The sequence below is a fragment of the Chanodichthys erythropterus genome, chromosome 9 (assembly GCF_024489055.1).
Source record: "Chanodichthys erythropterus isolate Z2021 chromosome 9, ASM2448905v1, whole genome shotgun sequence".
In the NCBI taxonomy this organism is placed as follows: domain Eukaryota; kingdom Metazoa; phylum Chordata; class Actinopteri; order Cypriniformes; family Xenocyprididae; genus Chanodichthys; species Chanodichthys erythropterus.
In genome coordinates, this window is record NC_090229.1 from 30621111 (window position 1) to 30643138 (window position 22028).

Sequence of the window (22028 nt, forward strand, 5' to 3'; positions counted from 1 at the left end):
CCCTTTTAGTCTATTATTTGGTAATTTTCTGCAGGTTAAAAGCATTTTCTTAACAAATATTTAAACAGGACTTGACTTTAATCAAGCTATAAAGACCAATCAAGCAAAACAACAACAACAGCAATAATAATAGCCAACATAAATGCTTCAATAATCTCCTTATGGCATTTGTCTTCAGTTGTGCTTTAAAAGTGCTTTTATTGTAAGTACACTTCACTTTTTTCTTTTCTTTCTTTCTGTTTTTTGTTTTGTTATTTTCTTTAGGAGGATTTCTCTTTTGGACGTTATGTCAATGCAATTCCCAAAGAAAACTCGCATTGAATCTTGAAAAACATCAAGTTAAGGCAAATGGGAATTACATGAACTTGAAGAGTACAGAACTTAAGACCTTAAAAATTCTGCTTTCTGCATTTGCTTTTTTGTTTTCAACTCCCAGAAGGCTTTGTTTCAGTGCCACTGATTTTCCCTCAATGTCCGACTACAAATTACTGACCCCACTGCAGACCACAGCCATTGTCCTTCAGCTGTGCTCCTCTAGAACAGTCTGCACCATACTCTCATAAACACTGTGGACCGACTGACCCTTAGTACAACTAAAAACATAGTCTCTCTCTCTCTTCCTATAAATGTCACGCTGCACTTAAACTCTGGGGTTTAAGCTCCCTATCAGCTCAGTTTTGTTTTCCTCCATGTAAACCTCAGATACAGTGCCTCTCATGTTCACATTCAGGTGATCACTCTGGCTAGCTGTGTTGCTGTCATTTATAGCTGTGTGGTTTGCCATGAACAGCTCATGTGAGTTCTGATTGATCAGGGTTCAGATTTTGTTGTGTGGTCCTCACTGTGGCTTTTCCTCTACAGTGTTGATTTAAATATTTAATTATATAGGGTCAGTTAAAAAGGAAAGAAATTAATACTTTTATCCATCAAGGATGCATTATATTAAGGAAAAGAGACTTGTATAATGGTATAATGTTTTTTCGAATCAATGTTATTCTTTTAAAATGTCCACAAATTTATGAAGCAGCACTGCTACTGATACACTGATGATAATAATAGAATAACCAAATTTCTTGAGCACCAAATCAGCATACAAGAATGATTTTTGATGGATCATGTGACACTGGAGACTGGAGTAATGCTGAAAATTGTGCTGAAAATTCATCTTTGGCATCACAGGAATAAAGTACATTTCAAAACGTATTAAAATAGAAAAAAGTTATTTAAAATTGTAGTAATATTTCAATATTACTATTACTTATTTTACTGTATTTTTGTCCAAATAAATTCAGAATTGGTATGCATAAAAGGTGTCCTTACGTTAAAAATACATTTAATGTGCTTTTCTTTGTGTGTTTTCAGTCTATGAGTTCTGCTGTCCCCCCACAACCCCCTTGTTTAGAGGATGAGGACTGTTACGAGGAGGCAGAACCATTTGTCCTGGCCAGTCAGACTACAGGTCAGTGTGACAGCTGACTAATATAAGACAAGTAGCTGAATATTACAATGAATATCACAAATTTAAAGCAGTTGCTATATTAGTTCATTTTTAAAGTGATAGTTCTCTCATTTACTTACCTTTGTGTCATTCCAAACCTGCATGATTTTTTTACATGGTACAAGAGACGATTCAGAAGTTTAAAGAGTTAATTCACCCAAAAATTAAAATTCTGTCATTAATTACTCACCCTCATGTCATTCCACAACCGTAAGACCTCCGTTCATCTTTGGAACACAAATTAAGATATTTTTAATAAAATCTGATGGCTCAGTGAGGCCTCCATTGTCAGCAAGATAATTAACACTTTCAAATGCCCAGAAAGGTACTAAAGACATATTTAAAACAGTTCATGTGACTACAGTGGTTCAACCTTAATGTTATTGTTACAACCGGCTCACAATTGTAACATGAACGAGAGGCAGCACGGACAGGCAAGTAGAGAAAAGAGATGATTTATTCAACAAAATAACATTTAAAAAAAAAGTATTCAAACAATCAGTAGTCAGTATATGGGCGTCAGTAGTGAAGAGTGCATGGTAGAGGACTGTAAGCTCCAGGTCAGCATGGATGTTAACACAAATAAATATAATCAACAGAAAAACAATAGAAGATAATAGAATAGAATAGAAGTCGCTAGGTCAAGTGCAGTCACATTGTAACGCACCCCCGCCAATCCACAGTGCTTTAATCCTTATAGCCCCAATGATGAGCCTCAGTTGGCAAAACCACACCCCCACAAACATCATACCTACAAACCAAACACAAAAGAAAAAACACAGGCCCAGCACTGACTGGGACCTAACCGTTATGAAGCGCTGAAAATATCTAGTGATGGACGATGTGATGGGGAATATCTGGTGATGTTCAAAACACTGCTTCATGAAGCTTTGAAGCTTTACGAATCTTTTGTTTCGAATCAGTGTATCAAACTGCCAAAGTCACGTGATTTCAGTAAACAAGGCTTTGTTACATCATAAGTGTTTACTTAAAGTTGCAAAAACAACTTTCGTTTTTTTTGCACACATCAAAAAGTATTTTCGCCACTTCATGACATTAAGGTTGAACCACTGTAGTCACATGAACTGTTTTAAATATGTCTTTCGTAGCTTTCTGGGTATCTGAAAGTGTTAATTATCTTGCTGGCAATGCAGGCCTCACTGAGCCATCGGATTTTATCAAAAATATCTAAATTTGTGTTCCAAAGATGAACGAAGGTCTTACGGGTGTTGGTGACATGACGGTGAGTAATTAATGACTTTTGAATTTTCATTTTTGGTGAACTAATCCTTTAATAAATCAACTGACAGCCATGTGTGAGATTAAAAACGTTGTAATGCTAAAATCTCTGTCTTTGCCTCAGATAAAGTGGACTCAGACAGCAGTCACTATGAGTCATACGGTGAAGAGGAGGAAGAGTTTGTGAAGGACAGAGCTCACTACATCCAGTGGAGCTCCTCGCAACCCTGCTTAAGACCCGTGCCAGAGTCACGCATTTGCGGATACCTTTGGAGGAAGAAGTGGTTGGGTCAGTGGACCCGCCAGCTCTTCATTATTAAGCACGACTCACTACTGGTGAGAGCCTCAGTTCAGTTTCATCTATTTAAAAATATGCTTCTATTATTCCCAACTGCTTTGTTATTTTGTTAACATGGGCATCTCCCATTTATGTGCTATTAGGTAGTGCATTTCTCTTAGGGCTGGGCATTGACACAAATTTCACGATTCAATTTCGATTCAATTTGATTTGATTCAGTATCTATTAATTTTTTTCAAGGAAAACAGTACTGTATCTCAATTCTGTAACCTATACAGGGAACCCCAGTTGGTACACCACTTTAATATTAAGGGCCAGATTTACTAAACAGGGCAAATTAGCACAAGAGTGCAAATGCGGCGATGGGAGTGGCAAGTTTTGCGCATGATTTACTTTTTTAATTAAAGCACATGGACACAGTCAAATCATTTACATAATGACCAACCAAGAGCAGTGCAAATTAGCTTTGGGTCACAAATAAGCAGAGCTGATGCTCATTAGGTGCGGGTCGGCACAGGTGATTGTTACATACACACACACACACACACACACATGTATACAGTATATATATATATATATATATATATATATATATATATATATATATATATATATAGGCACATACTGTATATATGCAGATTTTACGCATATGCTTTTCTCAGGAAACTAAATAATAAGTAGAGTAAAAATAGCATGGCTTGGCAAATGATATGTTCTCTGGCATTCCAAAGAAATTAATAAGAGTGGAAAATATTTTCTCGCTTCTACCAGGCACTTTCTGTTCTCTGCGGTGTCTCCTCCTAGCAACAATTGCAACCATGTCGCAAAATGTGTTAAGACATGCTTTTTTGGGGCATTAAATAATGCCGCAAATACAAGTAAATTGACAAGCGCAAACATTTGTAGCAAATTAGCTCTAAAATTATACTGTATAAATTATAACTAGATATAATTAATTATAAATATTTAGATCAGTTAATAGAATTAACTTAATGTAGTAAAATTAATTTTGGATTCTATGGGAAATAACATTCTTACTGTACAGTACTACTCAGAGCATGTAGTCAAAATCTGCATGATAAGGGACTCCAGTATATGAGCATGAAACACGGACAACTCTAGAGTTCAACTAATTGCATTTAAAATTGCAACTAATTGCAACTACAATACATTTTCATTTACTGTAATAACATGAAATTACATGCGGTTAAGTGTCTAAAAACATTGCATTCAGTCTACATCTGTCTTGTATTTACATTTTTTACATCCTTACAAAGCACTGCATGTTGTAAGTTACTGTTCAGTTTGTAATACAAGCATTTTTCCCTGGCAGTGTTTTAAGTGTGCTAAAGACTTACACCCTCTACTGGAGCTACACCTCACGGGTTGCTACGTGGTCTACAAATCTAAAAACAGCAAGAAAATGCAGCACGAGCTGAAGGTGGTGGCCGGTGCCGACACAATCATCTTGGGCTTCCAGAGCAGCATGCAGGCTGAAGAGTGGAGGAAGGTCTGATCAAGTCTAAACTTAGACTTACGTATACATTAAACTTAAAGTCGACAGTAGCGACAGATCTTTTCTTCTATATTGTGACGTACACTCACTGGCCACTTTACATCCGTACATCAACTGCTTGTTAATGCAAATATCTAATCAGCCAATCACATGGCAGCAACTCATTGCATTTAGGTATGTAGACATGGTCAAGATGAAGTCCAAACTTAGCATCAGAATTAAGAAGAATGGTGATTTAAGTGACTTTGAATGTGATATGGTTGTTGGTGCCAGACGGGCTGGTCTTGAGTATTTCAGAAACTGCTGATCTGGGATTTTCATACACAACCATCTCTAAGTGAACGGCAGTTCTATGGGCGAAAATGCCTTGTTGATGCCAGAGGTCAGAGGAGAATGGCCAGACTGTTTTGAGCTGATAGAGAAGCAATAGCAACTCAAACAACCATTCGTTACAACCAAGGTCTGCAGAAGAGCATCTTTAAACGCATAGCACGTTGAACCTTGAAATACATGAGCTACAGCAGCAGAAGACTACACTGGCTGCCACTTCTGTCAGCTAAGAACAGGAAACTGAGGCTGCAGTTCGCACAGGTTCACAAAAATTGGACAACAGAAGATTGGAAAAACGCTGCCTTGTCTGATGAGTCTCGAGTTCTGCTGCAACATTTAGATGGTAGGGTCAGAATTCGGCGTAAACAACATGAAAGCATGGATCCATCCTGCCTTGTATGTAATGGTAACGGTTCAGGCTGGTGGTGGTGGTGTATTGGTGTGGGGATATTTTCTTTGCTCACTTTGGGCCCCTTAGTACCAATTTTAAATGGCACAGCCTTCCTGATTATTGTTGCTGACCATATCCATCCCTTTATGACCACAGTGTACCCATCTTCTGATGACTACTTCCAGCAGGATAACATGCCAGAGAGTTCACTGTACTCAAATGGCCTCCACAGTCACCAGATCTCAATCCAATAGAGCAACTTTGGGATGTGGTGGAACAGGAGATTCACATCTTGGATGTGCAGCTGACAAATATGTAGCAACTACGTGATGCTATCATGACACCAATATATGGACCAACATATTTGAGCAATGTTTCCAGAACCTTGTTGAATCTATGCCACAAAGAATTTAGGCAATTCTGAAGGTAAAAGGACCCCCTTACTGCAACCCAGTACTAGCAAGGTGTTCCGAATAAAGTGGCTGGTGAGTGTACATCCGAGTGTAACGGATTATCAAAAAAAGTTTATCAAATGTAGGGCGAGGACTTCTATCCATCGGTTGTTGATTGGATTTGATGTGGCCGTTGCACTCAAAATACATAGGGTGAGTTTTCATTTCATGTCAACTTTAAACTGTAACTTTAACTTTTTTATTGTTTGTCTCCTTTGTAGATTATAGAAGAAGTGAGTGGCTCCTCTTATTATGAGCCTGAATCCCAAAGCTCCTCATCCATCTTGAGAAGCGAGAGGCTGGACTCTTGCAGGGTAAATCACACATACTCACTGACACCATGCCAGTTTCTGCTCTCTATGTTAACAACATTATCAATGTGATGGACACAGCAAGAGAGTAACAGCATAACTTCATTTCTCTGAAAGAGATGTTACTGAATTAGCTTGGAGGTTATTCATCTGGAGACTTTTCCCTTACGTCCATTCCATAGAGTCTCTTTCATGAATGTTCTGCTGGCTTGAGCCATGTACTAAACTGATTAGCAAAGTCTTGTGTTCCATCTTAAGCCAATTTGTAAATAAAGGACTGACTTACCTGTGTTGGAGAACATTCTGTGCTTGCTTATGTCAATTAGCGAGTTCTTACGATCTCTCTTTCTCGCTGTAGTCAAGTACTGTCCTCCATACAGACTCGGATGAAGAGAAAATCTCAAGTCTTCCATCTGCAATTAGCAGTGTGGAGATTAAAGACAAAGACAGAGGTGAGCAGATAAATTTGCACTTGGACACACAAAGGAGTTAGTTGGATGATGAAAAGTGGGTGTTTTGTACCAAAATGGAACCAAATTTTTGGAGGGGAAGGGTTGAAAAATAAGAGAGCTTGTCTGCATCTGAAATCACATACTTCCTTATTATATAGCAGGTGAAAAACTGTATGTGAAAAGAGAAATTTGTTTGAATCCACAGGTTTTCATAAAAAGAGTCGGCAAGATTCTGATGTGTGCATCCAGTGGACACTTTAATATCCCATGAAGCCACGAGAAATAGATTTGTGAATGGTAGTGTAGCAACGCATCTGACGCTGGTAGGTCACATGACAATGAGAACATGATGGATATAGTAAGTCCGAATTCTGTAAACTGTAAACATTCAGTGAAAGGCTCTCTCTATGAATGCAATGATAATCTTAAAAAAAAAAAAAAAAAAAAAATTGGGTTGAATAAAGTGACATTTTTGTACTCACCCTTCAACCACCGAATATTGAAAGGAAATTTAAAATTGTAAAATGATTAACAAATTACTACAACAGACAATGGATAACTCCAAAAGCTTGTTTCTTTCTGCAGCAATATGATGAATGGGTTAAATATCACTAGTAATATTTGTCTGTATTATGTAATATGTGCCTTTAATCAAAAATGTTCATTAACTTTAGCATTGAGTGATAATATTTCAAAGTGCTTTCTGTCATTTTGACAGATAACATATATTCTATTTACCCGCTTTAGAAACATTCCAGTACACACTGCTAATAGGGATTAGAAGTGAAAAGGAGAGACAATCACATTTTAAAGCAGGGGTGTTCAAACTCAATCCTGGAGGACCACTGTCCTGCAGAGTTTAGCTCCAACCCCAATTAAACACACCCAAACCAGCTAATCAGGATCTAACTAGGCATATTGAAACTTCCAGGCAGGTTTTTTGATAACAAACCTGGAAAGTGATGTGAGGATTTGGGGAGAAAACAAGAGATTGTTAGTGCATTCCAGTGAATCATTCATATGATATATTGTATAGTAAATTGGGAGAGCAGACCACAAATGCACAGTATACTGTGGTGTGAAAAAGTGTTTGCCCCCTTACTGAATTTATTATTTTTTTGCATGTTTGTCACACTTTAATGTTTCAGATCATTAAACTAATTTAAATATTAATCAAAGATAACACAAGTAACACAACATGAAGTTTTTAAATGAAGGTTTTTATTATGAATGGAAAACAAAATCCAAACCCACATGGCCCTGTGTGAAAAAGTGCTTGCCCCCTAAACCTAATAACTGGTTGGGCCACCCTTAGCAGCAAACGCTTTTTCACCCCACTGTATATTGTCTTTTTTCATTGGAATACAAAGAAAAAATTAATAATCATGAGGAAAAGAATGCAGCAGACTGAAAAGAGCTCTTGCAACAGATATTCTTGTGATACCATATCACATTAAAATATCAAGCGTTATGTTCTTCTGACAACTGAAAATAAAACATGAAGGTAAATTGACAGCTCATTCAGTCAAACTGGCTGATAATTATTAATTTGGGTAACACTTCAATATAGGGAACAGGTATTCGCTAATAACTACAAATTTTGCCTCAATTAACTCATAATATACTGCTTATTAGTAGTTAGTAAGATAGTTTTTGTAGCGTTTAAAATTAGGTATGAGTAGGATTAAGTGATGTAGAATAAGGTCATGCAGAATAAGGCATTAATATGTGCTCAGTAAGTATGAATTAACAACCAATATTCTAGTAATATGCAAGCTAATAATAAGCAACAAGTTAAAAGTGAGTATTGAACCCTAAAATAAAGGGTTACCATTATTTGTAGTGGAACCTTATTATTTGAAATTAGAACATAATGGTCGAGAAGTAATTACTTATTCAAAAGAAGTACCTACCCCGAGAGTATGTGATTTCAGATGCAGCCCTTGAAAGTCCCTATCAAGGAGAGCCACTCAGCGACCATATTTGCAACACTTCCGGGCAGCGTTTTGGGCAAAACCAACTCCTGTCAACTTAAATGGAGAAATACTGAGATCTCACATTTAAATATATTTCAAATCAGAATTTAAATCTCACATTAACAGTCCCTCAAATGTTATTTCTTGTGCTTAAATGGCATTAAAAAAGTGCACATTTCAGATTGTTTTAGCTAATGCGCATATGCAGTCCTAAGCGTGTCTCAGGACACGGATTGATTCTATGGTAACTGGAGCCACTGCAGTGATTTTACTTTACCAATTGCCTATTGGCTCTTATCTTTAGAAGGTGGGACTTATGCCGCCACATTGCTTGTTGCAGTTTCTCCCATTCATAGTAGTATGAGTGGACTGTCTTGGTAAATAAACAGTCTTTGGCTTGGTGATGTCAGCCATAAAGGAAAGTTGTTTCAGAGGGGGATCAAGTTATTACATTTTGATTGCCCATTCATTCAACAACCATTTCGTTCAAAAGATCTGTCGCTGTTTCTGTTAAATCATGACTTTATGCACTCCAGCCTACCAAGTTTGCAATTTGTTATTTCATTTTAATGAAAAATTATGCAATTTTTGCACAATAAAGTGCCCTGATGAATCATTCACCATAACATCAGGAACAAATTTTAAGAATGTAAAAAGGGTATGTTTTGATTCCATTGTTTAATGTCTGCATTTCCCATAGTTCTTTGTTGTCATTCCGAAACTCAATGCTGTTTCTAATTAAAGGAGTCTGCCAACAACATAATGCTTAATACCCCTTATGTGGAGAAGGTCTGCATACATTGCATCTGTGCTAGCCCTGCTATTAGCACAAATGTGTCATTGTTCACTCGCTAGTGTTTTGGTGTTATTCATTAGGGGCTAAATTCACTGCATGCCGTACAGGACACTGGCTGGGTGTTTTCCACACTGTGTCATTGTCTTTGGATGGATTCCTGTGAGATTTTATTGTCACCTTTGACATTGAGGTGACAACCACAGCAATGAACTCAGAAGTTGGGTTTTAAATATTTGGGTGAACTTTTTGATAGTGGCTCAGCATTTATGGAAGAAGAGCATGTATTTGTTTATGTAGTAGGAACTAGTAAGCTATTTATTTTATGAAAGAAATAAGCTAATTAGATTTTGGGGAAGATCAAAAGTTTAGTTGAAACTTAGAAGTGGTTACGGCTTACCACTTGCTGAGTAATGTTTTAATGTTTTGTTATTGAAAACGTGCGCTCACTGATTACAGACGTGTAGATGTCTACTTCACGTGTCTCCACAAACAACTTAAAAGGGAAACCTTCAAACAAGTTTATTTGTTTATATGTGTTTGCATAAGCATACTTTGATTATAGACTCGGATGTTTGTTTTATGCTAAAGTGTGTAATTTCTGTGCTACTAGCTTCAGCCAAACAGAATGGCAAAAATTGTTTGAAATGTTTTCAAGTATGATCTTCTAAACTCTCCCCCTATCTACAATTGGTTGGTTAACAGACACCCAAACATACGTCACTGGTTGAGCCAAGTCAGGACGTTTAAACAATTCTTAGCGATTTCCAGTTTTGATTCCAATAAGGTTTACATTTAGCTATCCAACATATTCATTATGTGTCTTTTATTTAATATGGACCCGCAGAAAAAACCTGCAGCAACAATTTAAAAGTAGCCCAACTTGGCAACACTGGATATGTGTGTGCAACGAAAACCGTGCAATTACCGAATCGAGTTCTCTTTCGCATCTACTTGCGCTTGCATGGTTTAAAATCACATTAAAATGCGCACACAGGAATCAAAATTTTAATTTTGTAAGAAGTATCTGATTCCAGAATTGAAATCAATTTATTTTCGTGGCCCAACCCTAACGTTTTCGTTTTTCTTGTTTATGGCAAATATACAGTGAAATACAAGAGAACTTGTCGGTATACTGATAGTTTACTAGCTATATACTTCAGCATACTTTTTTCAGCATAGTTTTCTTTACATGAACTTAACATCATACTTATAGTTTACAAATGTATTATTTTTTCATTTTTCGTATCCTAAGTTTCTATTTATTTTTTATACATCAACAAATTTACCTTTAATTGTACTTTAAAGGGATAGTTCACCCAACATGAAAATACTGTCATTAATTTACTCACCTTCATGTCGTTCCAAACCCATAAGACTTTTCGTTTATCTTCGGAACACAAATGAAGATCTTTTTGATAAAATCTGAGAGCTTTCTGTCCCTCCGTAGACAGTCCCTCCATTAAACTACCACTTGGATGCTTCAAAAGGTTCATAAAGAGGTTGTAAATCAAATCCATATGAATTGAGCAGTTTAGTCCAAATTTTCTGAAGAGACACAATCACTTTATATAATGAACATTTCAAATTTAGACTTTTATTCACATATAAAAAGGGCTTGACATTAACTTTTTCGTTCAGTGGCTAGTGGTTTTTCCAAAGTTACTAGCCACTCAGAGTTTACACTGGCCCCAATTTTGCTGTTGGGAAATTACATTTTTTATGATTAAAGTTGACTTTGGCATGCTTAAATTACTTGATTTTGAGTTGTTTTACTTGATTTAGAAGATTTAAAACCCTTTAAAACTTTCAAATGCAGATTGGCCACCCAAATCAAGACTACATTGTATATCAGCTGGTATGTACAGGTGAGCAAGGGGTGGGCAATATGAGCATATTAGAAATTTATTTTTATGAAACTATATAAAAAGAACAAAGAAGCAAAATAGCAAATTACAAATACAATAGTAAATTTAAAAAAAAAAATCTTCTTTTCAGATACAATAGGTTTATGTAACATGTATACATTTATTTAACAAAAGTTGTTGTTTGATTAACATTAATGACAGAAAGATGTTTAATTGGGCTGCTGAATTCAGGGACGTAATATACTGACACACATCCAGTTCCACCTATTTACGTATACTTAAGCCATAACTGACTATTAACGCGAGATACTCCACACGATGGGCATTTTTACATCTGTGTGTGCGTGTATTTGACTATTCAGGCGCAAGGAGAACCGACCACACGCGACAGAGAGAGAGAGAGAGAGAGAGAGCGCGCACGCGAGAGAGCGTTTCTGTTGTGTCATTCAGCGCAATTCCGCCTATCCACCTTCACTAACTGCAAGTTAATCGATAACGAATTGTAAATGAAATGTAATTTTGTGATACGACAAGCTTGGCTACCTTTCATTTGGCTGTAGGCTGAAATTATATTCAACTCGCCAAAGTGGCTAGTGGGAGTGGCTGTCTTACACACCACAGCTGAAATCTACCCACAATTTGGTGGGTTGGCAGGTGTTAATGTCAAGCCCTGCATATAAACATTCATCACCTCACACATTGGTTGTGGTAAACCAACGGAAGCATGTTTGCTTGACGTGCGAGAGCCAGTGAAGTTCGTTCTCGTTTGTTACTCTGCACGTTTGAGCTTCCGCATGTGGTTTTTTCTCACGCATCAAGCAGGTTCAGTTGAGCTTCTGTTTATGTTTGCTGATCAATATTTATGTGAGTAAAAGCCTAAATTAAATCTTTTCATGATATGAAGTGATGTAGTCTCTATAGAAAATGTGGACTAAACCAGTCAATTCCTATGGATTAGTTTTTCGATCCCTTTATGAACTTTTTGAAGTGTCAAAGTGTTGGTTGCGTAGCTGTCAATGGAGGGACAGAAAGCTCTCGGATTTCATCAAAAAGATCTTCATTTGTGTTCCAAAGATGAACGAAAGTCTTACGGGTTTCGAACGTCATGAGGGTGAGCAAAAAGTAGACTTGTAGACCCTTAAAGCTGATTTTTTTAACTCCTATGTACACTACCAGTGGATTTATACCAATGATTTATGTATTACATAAAGGGACTGGCTCATTTTACTATATGACTTGATGTTTTATTTAGAGATTTAAAATGATTTATTCTGGTAACTGCTTATAATAGAAGCCAGTATAAAGTTTTTTACAATACACTCACATCTTGAAAGAATTGTCAATAAAATGTGTGTTGAGAGCACTGTGAAGATCAGATTCAGTTCCACCCATGTACTGTACTATTTACTCTAAACTGTTCCACCCCACATGTTACTCTAAACTTAAACATATAAGTTTATTCATAGTGTGTTAAGCATGAGCTGGAGTACTACCTCAAAGAAGCCATTATGTGTGAAAAAGTATAGACTACTTTAAACAAGCCAAACATACTTAAAATATGTATACCTTTCATACTGTAAGTATATCTCAATCAAAAGATCAGGTATATCATAAGAACACGTATAGACCAAATATATTAAGACTTTTCTGTGTACTTGTTACATAAAAAGTAGATTGAATGTATTGAATGTATGTATTATATTTCTTTAGTTTACAAGAAGTTTACTAAAAGCACAATTATAAACCTCTTTTTTGTAAGGGAATGGCATACTAATAGTTGCATCTGCTTTTCAGCTGAAATAGTATAAAGTATTTAAACTAAACTCAAATTAAACATGGCAACTTTAAGAACACCAGCCAACAAATGTCACGATTTGAAATGTTATAAGGTACACACAAATTATTATCAGGCACTGATAACATGTGTGGACAGACACTTCTGTCTCTCTCTGTCCACTGTCCTCAGCGGCCTTCCTGAATGTGCTGATGAACTGTCAGTGGCAGAGTCTCTGGTGTCGGGTGGAGGACGGGGTTCTGAAGATGTATCGAGATGAGGAGTCAGAAGAGACCCCTCAGTACACAGTTCAGCTCAGAGGGAGTGAGGTCCGTCCCGGCCCAGATACAGCACATGCTTACCGCATTACCATCACACAGCACGGAGACCAGGTGGCTGTACTAGAGGTACGATAAAGATTTTTGCTCATGATTTTTTTTATTTGCTTACCTCAGATGTTGATCTCTATGCTGTGAACTGATTTAGAGAAGCTACAGTAACAACAGTGTTGTTTTAATATTATTTATATACTATTATAGTATTTATTAATATTTTGAATGAGCTTTAGTTTTCAGTTTAATTTTAGTTTTTTAGTTTTAATAATAAAAATAATTTTTATTATTATTATTTTTTTTTAAATATTACTATTTACCTTTAATTTACTTTTATTTTGGAATTTAAACTAAAATTGGAAGTTTAAGTTTTCATTAAATTTTTAATTTTATATTATTTCAGATTTATTTCAATTAAAAATATTTTAATAGTAACAACATGGCATGAAGTCATGTTAGGATATTATTTGCTAATATTTTTTTCGCTGCTCACATCGTTTTAGAGGCAAACATTTACACACTAACAGAAAGTCCCTGGATATTTAGGGCATGATACTATGGTAATGCCTTTTTTTTTTTTTTAAACACATGCCATGGTTCCGAACAATACCAAAAAAGTACATTACAATAGTGCTTTCATTGATTTTTTTTTTTTTTTTTTTTGTTCATGTACTTTGGTATATATAAAATTAGCACAGTATCTAATCTATCTAATATATATAAAATTAGCACAGTATCTAATCTATCTAATCAGCACTGGTATCTAACCATCTGATACCAGTGCTGTACCATGGTACTTTAACAGTAAGGCCTACATATAAAGGACAGGGATATTTATGAGCAACGTGAATGTGGTGTATTTTGATTTCTTGTTGTTTTGAACTGTTATCACTGTTTTATTAATTACTGTAGATTTTTTTTCTTCATGTATGAATGTACAGGCAAATTGTGAAGATGATAAAGAGCAGTGGGTTCAGCTCCTGCAGGATGGGAGTTCCACTGTAGCTGGTTCTCCATATCAACACACCAGCCACGAGTCACTGAGGTACGCACAATCACATGCTGTCTGTCTGCTGCCAGAATTCCATATGAACCAAGGATGAATCACTGAACTACACACACACTCACAAAAATACTCACATTCTTTCTGCATCCTCTTTCCATTCTTCTGTTTCCTCTGTTCCTTAGTGGTCTGAAAAGCCGCAAGTTCCCCACCTCAAACATGTACATGGACGACCCCTTTCAGCAGCTGTGTGGTGGAATTCACTCTCAGCCCATCTATTCAAACTCATCCATACTTGAGCACATGGTACGGTCCAGCAGGGGGGTTTTAAAAGACCAATGAAGAATGAAGTGCATGTGACCTATATAACTAGATTTTTTTAAAAATCTAATAGTAGTTCTCTGGTTTGAGCATACTGGTCAGTTTTGTCTGCAGATTAGTTATATATCACTTGTTATGCTTAGTGTTTAGGCATTTTTTTAAATCAACAAAATAAATATGTTTGTACACTCCCATTCAGAAATTTTGAGTTCAAAACATGTTTGTTTGTTTGTTTTTTAAATAAAAAAGTAATTGATCAAAAGTAACAGTAACTACATATATAGTGTTACAAAAGAGTACTATTTCAAATAAATGCTGTTCTTTTGAACTTTCTTTTCATCAAAGTGTTTTAAAAATGTATCATGGTTTTCACAAAAATATTACAAAACTTATGTTATGAACACTGATAATAATAATAATAATAATAATAATAAATGTTTCTTGTTCAAAATGTTCACCAAATCAGCATATTAGAATGATTTCTAAATTATGTCTGAAAGACAGGAGTAATGGCTGTGGAAAATATAGCTTTTCCATCATAGGAATAAATTACTTTTTGAAATATATTAAAATAGAAAAGAGTTATTTTAATTTGTAATTATATTTCACAATATTACTGTTTTTACTGTATTTTAGATTAAATAATCTTGGTGAGCATAAGAGACATAAAAAAATATTACTGATCCCAAACTTTTGAATGATTGTGTACGTGTTAACGCACAATTGGTACTGTGTTCCTTATTAGCCGATTTTTTTTTTTTTTTCAGACAGATTTTTTTTCAGTAAATATCAGTCAATATTGGATATATATCGGCTGATACTCCATGTGATGCTCATTTTCTCTATATTTTTACATTAAGATTACATTTACTGTCATCTAACAATCCCTTAAAGTTATTTGAAAACTAATAACACTAATCATTTAATAACGCTGTTAAATGTAATGTGTAGCAAATCTCAGAATGAATATCCATCCTTGGTGACATCAGCCATAAAAAGGAAAATGGTTTCAGAGGAAGTTACCATATTTTGATGAAAGATTACAAAGACAAGCATTTTTAATAACGTGTTAATATTTCATAATAACGCATAATTGTTCTCAATGTGCACTATGATAGTAAATTTTGATTTCATGTTGCCTTTTTTGAATTCATGGACAGTCCTTGCTTGTTCATTGCAAGTCTGACAAACTAACATTACTTACTTATACATCTGTTCCATCCATTTGTCAGTTTCAGAAACCCTACACTGGTGGAAATGGAGAATTGGTGTCATCCAAGGATTCTGCCAACTACAGCAATAATGAAATCTTCAGCAACCACAGTGAGTCAGTCATATTACTCCAGTCCCTAATCCTGAGTTGCACTTTTTAAGAAAGGAAATGCATTAAGATTAAAATATACTGTACATTTATAGTTCTCTCTCATTTTGTCCCATTTTCTACTCTCATTGCCCGATCCCACTCATTCTGTCACCAACTTGGTTGTAAAAGTCATTTTAAAACTGCTTTTACATTCATAGGAATTTTTTTCACTCTAACCTCATTGCTTTAAGCAGATCAGCATCATCACATATAATCAGTCTTTCCAGGTCATTTTTCTCTCATACAAATCTTTAAGAATACTTTAATGCATTTGGTCAATAAAATGAGAGATGCAAATGGATATTGGAAGTTATGATCTACATTTATAGACCCTCTCACGGGCTCTAGGTGACCGTGAGCATAAGCTCATTTCCCACTTGAGCACAAACATATGATTAAGACATACACAGCTTTCCTTACCCATCACTCCCTCGTCTAGGGCAAATACTTGACAATTTAGAGGCATCTGCTTTTAATTTGAACAGTGTTAAATAATTATATGGTGGATGGTGCCTGAGCTCAAAGCTCAGCTTTCCATGCTCATGGTTTATGGATATCCATAACATCCCAGAGCATAATTTTGTGATTTTCAGATGTTTTATTAGCTTAATTAGGCCAGTGTGATCTGTATAAAACAATATTTTACTTAAAGCTGCAGTCCGCAACTTTTTTTGTGTTAAAAATGTACAAAAATTATATAATGAGAATATACAACATGAATCAATTTTCCAAACCGTGTTATTACTTATTCTGAATCATTATGGTACACTTATAATAAGTGTTTATATTCTGACTATTTCAGACCGGACTGGTAGGACTCACCGCAGAGTATCACCGTAACTGCGCGACTCGCCATAGACATACACGGAGAAAAGTAGCTCCGGCTACAATGTTCCTCCGCAAGACGCGTGCAGTTCTGTATATTAACCGCTAGAGGGCCAAATGTCACGGACAGCAGCTTTAACATTACATAATTAATGTTAATGAATGTTTAGCTAATGCTCTTAATGTTTATATTAATGCTCTGATCTTTTATTGTGCAAATGGACATTACGTTTTTCTACTGACAAAAGTGTTTCTAGTGACTTTGATTTATTAAATTGTGATTATGGACCTATTTACAGTGCTGTTTTTTTTTTCCTCGTCAGGTTTGTCAAATACAGTTTGTACTGTAAAACTTTTACTTTGTGAAATATTATTACAATTTAAAATTAATCTTTTCTATTTTAATATACAGTATTTTTTAAATGTAATCTATTCCTGTGATGACAAAACTGAGCTTTCAGCATCATTACTCCAGTCTTCAGTGTCAGTTGATCCTTCAGAAATCAAACTAATATGCTGATTAGGTGCTCAAGAAACAGTTGTGCTGCTCAATATTTTTGTGGAAACCTTACTTCTTTTTTTTCAGAATTCTTTAATGAGTAGAAAGTTCCAAAGAACAGCATTTATTTGAAATTGAAATATTATAATATTATAAATGTCTTCTTTACTGTCACTTTTGATCAATTTAATGCATCCTTGCCAAATAAAAGTATTAATTTCTTAAAAAACACCTTTACTGACACTTAAAGTTTTGAATGGTAGTGTTGGAGCTGTGTTTAGAATACGTCAGTGTGTAAGCATGTGTTTTATAGTGTGTACTATAGGGCATGTGAGGTGACTGTGTTTCTGGACTGTCTCAGCGGAGGAAGGCAAGACTCTTGTGCTCCCATTTTGGTAGGGATCAGTGGTGGCTAGCCTTTTTTTTCCCTTCTCCCTTGTGGTTTTGGTCGCAGTGCAGGGATGTAGCATTGTGGCATGCATGCACACACACACACACACACACACACATCCTTTAAGATTCTTCAGTCAAAACCATGAGAATATCATGTTTTCTTTTTGAACCCAACTTTCCAGGACGTGCTATACTCGGGGAGGAGATTAAGACAGGGTAAAATGTAGAAAAGTGAACATCTACATCTAAAACATCTGCAAGACGATGAATAACCATACAGTACCTTTTAGAAAATAAATGATCTTAAAATGCTTTTCATACTCAAACTAGTTTTGCTTACTAACACTGTTCAGCAGTGGACTTCTGAAAGTTATGAATATTTCCACAAAATGTCACTTTCACCACATCTTAAATGATGTTTAGTGTTTTAAAAGCATTCTGTGGTGCACAATCACACAAAATTACAGAAATTATGCACAATATAAATATTTAAATTAAATTGATCTTGATTTTTTTTTTTTCCTTTACACGTCACATCTCTCATATTTTATCTCAAGCCCTTCATTGACACTATTCATGTTATTCACGTTATCGGTCAGTTTTTACGAAGCCCCACCCATGTACATCAGCATGTTTTACTAATTTTTTCCCTCGTTTTAATTAAATAGTGGGCACAATATAATAATGTGTTCTCTTGTTTTAGTTAAATCAAAACGAGTGAACGAATTAGTTCACAGTGCCCACAGTTTTACTAAAATGAGAGAATTAATTCCTAATTTGTGGGAACAAATTCGATATATATAAAACTATATATATTTTTTTTTTGGCTGTATGTAGACTTATGCCGATATTCGGTAATGCGATAAATCGCGATAATGAATATTCACGATATTGTAATCGTCGGCACTTCAGAATACCGTAAATAATAATTTATTACCAATTATTAATTTTTTATAAGGCAATTAAGAATACTTTACCCATCAATCGTATAAAATGCACAACACCGCTGTATTCTGCGTCAAAAGGACACGCGCTTAGAGATGTAAACAATCCCAAAGTGCACGAGAAGCACATGGCTGAACAAGGAGACGAGCTGAATGAAAGTGCGCGTTCACTCTCTGACAGCAGAGGGCGCTGATGGAACAGCAGCGTGCAGCGGTTACCACGGAAACCGTGCAAACAAAGTAATTTCATTCATTTTTTTGTAATCTCAGTGTTGTTCATCACAGCACCAAATACTGAATACTTAAAAACGACTTAAAAGTAATTTATTTTCAAACCTAAACATTTTTATATTTTAATCTGGACTACAACATGCCCTAATGATTAGAAATGCTCTGATTATTTGTTATTGTTCAGTAAAACTTACAGCTTCATTAGTTAACATGTTAATTCATTATCACTAAACTGACAATAAAAATACTTATAAAGTATTAATTATTATTAATTAATGTTAATTTCTTAGTTACTATTTAATAACATTACTAAAATCAAAATAACTTATTTAATGGACCTGAGATAAAACTAACAATAATCAGTTGTGTTTCTAAACTAACATTAACAACAAAAAAAACTTTCTGTAACAAATGTAGCTATTGCTCAATCTTAGTTAATGCATTAAATAGAGTAAAGTGTTATCTGTTGTTCGTTATAGCCTAATTCTTTTGCATTTTAATCTGTTTAAAAATTTCAGTCAGAGTTGTTTTTGTTTTATTAAAAAAAGAGTTCTTAAACCTGTTAAATTATGACAAAAATGGTTTTGCAACTTATTTTAATACCGCGATAATACCGTATACCGTGATAAAAGCTTCATCAATTAATCGCAACATGAAAATTTGATACCGTCACATGCCTAGCTGTATGTCATGTCAGGTGTGACTGTAAAGAATGCATACAACACAGGGGTGTCTTTAAAGAGTTAGTTCGCCCAAAAATGAAAATTCTGTCATTAATTACTCACGCTTATGTTGTTCCATACCCCTAAGACCTTCATTCATCTTCAAATTAAGATATTTTTCAATAAAATCTGATGGCTCAGTCAGGCCTGTAACTGAAACTAAAACAGAACATACATGTTACAGTGCTTGACTCCTACGTTTTTATACAAAAATGACATCATTGTAACATACACTACCAATTTGGTTTGAGTACATAAAAAAAAAAAAAAATTAACACTTTTATTCAGCAAGAATGCATTAAATTGTTAAAAATTGACGGTAAAGACATTTAAAATGTTACAGAAGATTTATATTTCAAATAAATACTGTTCTTTTGAACTTTCTATTCATCATTTTAAAAAATGTACTAAGTTTTCCACAAAAATATTAAGCAGCACAACTGTTTTCAACATTGATAACAGTAAGAAATGTTTCTCGAGCAGCAAATCAGCTGAAGACACGAGTAATGGATGTTGGAAATTTAGATTTATCATCACAGGGGAAAAAAATCATTTTGAAATATATTAAAATAAAAAAATATATATTTTAAATTTTAATAATATTTCACAGTATTACTGTATTTTGTAATCAAATAAATGCAGTCTTGGTGAGCATAAAAGACTTCTTTTTAAAAAAAAATACAAAATCTTACCAATCCCCTGTGCGTTTGTTTTAGGTACAAAAGTGTTTGAGATTGAAAGGGGTGTACAGAAGCTGGACCTGACAGGAAAGAGTCGTGTGCAGTTACGAGCAGGGTCAGAGATCAACCTCGTGAGCGTGGGGACAAAGCCAGCTAAACGGAATTCCTTCAGACGGTCCCTTGCTTTCTGCACTGAACGAGCACAGGTAAGAACTATCCAACTGATACTTCCCTTACAATAAAAGCACAGTAGCCATTGGTACAGTGATGATATCAGATTATAATACCATAGAACTTTTATATTGTATCACGGTACTGAATGATTACCATATTCGTGCATCATGGCATTTGGTACTCCAAGGGAAGACACTTCAAGGAAATCCATGTTGTTACCATACTTACAAAATTACCAGACAGTACCACAGTAATACCATATGTGTTTGTTTGTTTGTTTGTCTGTTTATTTTTGTTTAGTTTTTTTGATCATATATCATGGTAGTACCTTGTTATTCTTGGAATACCATGTAAATTCATGATATTTTAGTATCACTGAGATACTATTATAGTTTTTTGTTAATATTTTGAAGTAGTTTTTATTTTTATGTTCCATTTTGATTTTAAAGTTTAAGTAATTTTGTTGTGTGTTTTTGTCATTTTTATTATTTTTTGAATATGTCTATGTAGTTTTTATTAATTTTTATTTTGGTTTTAGTTTGAGTTATTTTTGTACATCAAGTAAACTAAATGAAAATGAAAAATGAGAAAATGCACATTTTTTATATATATTTGTTTTATTTCCATTAACGTTTTTTTTTTTTGTTGTTGTTGTTGTTGTTGTTGTTTTTTTCAAGTAAAATTTTTTTGTTTGTTTTAAAATGTTTCTTTTGTTTTAGTTAACTAAATCCTTGTATGCTGGCATTGCCATCTGATGATATCGCTGTATCATGGTGCTGCCACAGTGCCCTTTTGCACCACAGTAATGTTAGAAGAACCACAATAAACTTAGTACATGCCCAAAAAACATGATAATACCATAGTATTATTTGTAAGGGCTGATGGGAGCCGTTTAAAGTGGTACTTGGGTCTCGGTAGATGACTGCTGAAGTTGAAGTTTTATTATTACACTGCCACCTGTTGTTTGGATTGTGTAACTGCAACACTTTGCAACAAGTTAGTATTAAATATTGATTTGTAAGATAAATTACATGAGACAAAGATGAGAATGCTTGATTTTGGGCCATTTTTTAATGTATTTTTTTTGTGGCTAGTCTTGTTTGGCGCTTTGTTTGTCAGTTGCTGCTGCTCTTGTGAGTTCAGTAATTACAGTGGGTTGGATTGGGAGCCACTTCCTCCCCAAGGAGCAGAAAATAACGCTCAGATAAGAGCTGTTTTAACTGACCATTAGACCCTACTTTATCAAACAATGATGAGTAGGCTCAGTGGAGGAGTCTGTTGACTTTTGACATGTTTTTAGAAGCAGCTGTGACTCTTGTTTGCGTCATTTAGGATATTTGACCATTTCACCCTATAAAAGGAAATGTCTTGAACACTCACCTCTGTTTTTTTGTCTCTCAAAGGGGGGCTTTCTGACCCCACTCTTGAGAAGAACTGCCTCAGCAAAAAACACACTAAAGAAAGCTCCATCTGCCCTGTTTATCGAGCATGGCAAGGTCTTCCAAAGGAGGAAGGTAAGATTCCTTCAGCATGAGCACACTGCACAGCCTCCCACATGGATTTGTGATTGTATTGGATTTCCCGATGACTCAGTAGATGAACTGACAACTAAAACCAGCCTCTGACTTGAATGACTTTTGACC

The 22028-nt window shown here is 35.1% G+C and overlaps 1 protein-coding gene across 4 annotated transcripts in view; it reads left to right on the forward strand.

Moving 5' to 3' along the window:
• si:dkey-220o5.5 (actin filament-associated protein 1-like 2) overlaps positions 1-22028 on the forward strand; it is a 67752-nt gene that overhangs the window by 44062 nt on the left and 1662 nt on the right. For 3 of the 4 annotated variants that reach the window (XM_067393992.1, XM_067393994.1, XM_067393996.1), the window contains exons 4-14: positions 1363-1459; positions 2862-3073; positions 4369-4545; positions 5946-6038; positions 6394-6487; positions 13058-13305; positions 14172-14275; positions 14419-14539; positions 15787-15877; positions 20248-20417; positions 21789-21899. In XM_067393992.1, coding sequence (XP_067250093.1) covers positions 1363-1459; positions 2862-3073; positions 4369-4545; positions 5946-6038; positions 6394-6487; positions 13058-13305; positions 14172-14275; positions 14419-14539; positions 15787-15877; positions 20248-20417; positions 21789-21899 — 1518 coding nt within the window. The remainder of the gene's footprint in view (positions 1-1362; positions 1460-2861; positions 3074-4368; positions 4546-5945; positions 6039-6393; positions 6488-13057; positions 13306-14171; positions 14276-14418; positions 14540-15786; positions 15878-20247; positions 20418-21788; positions 21900-22028) is intronic. The other variant, XM_067393995.1, reaches the window with a different exon arrangement.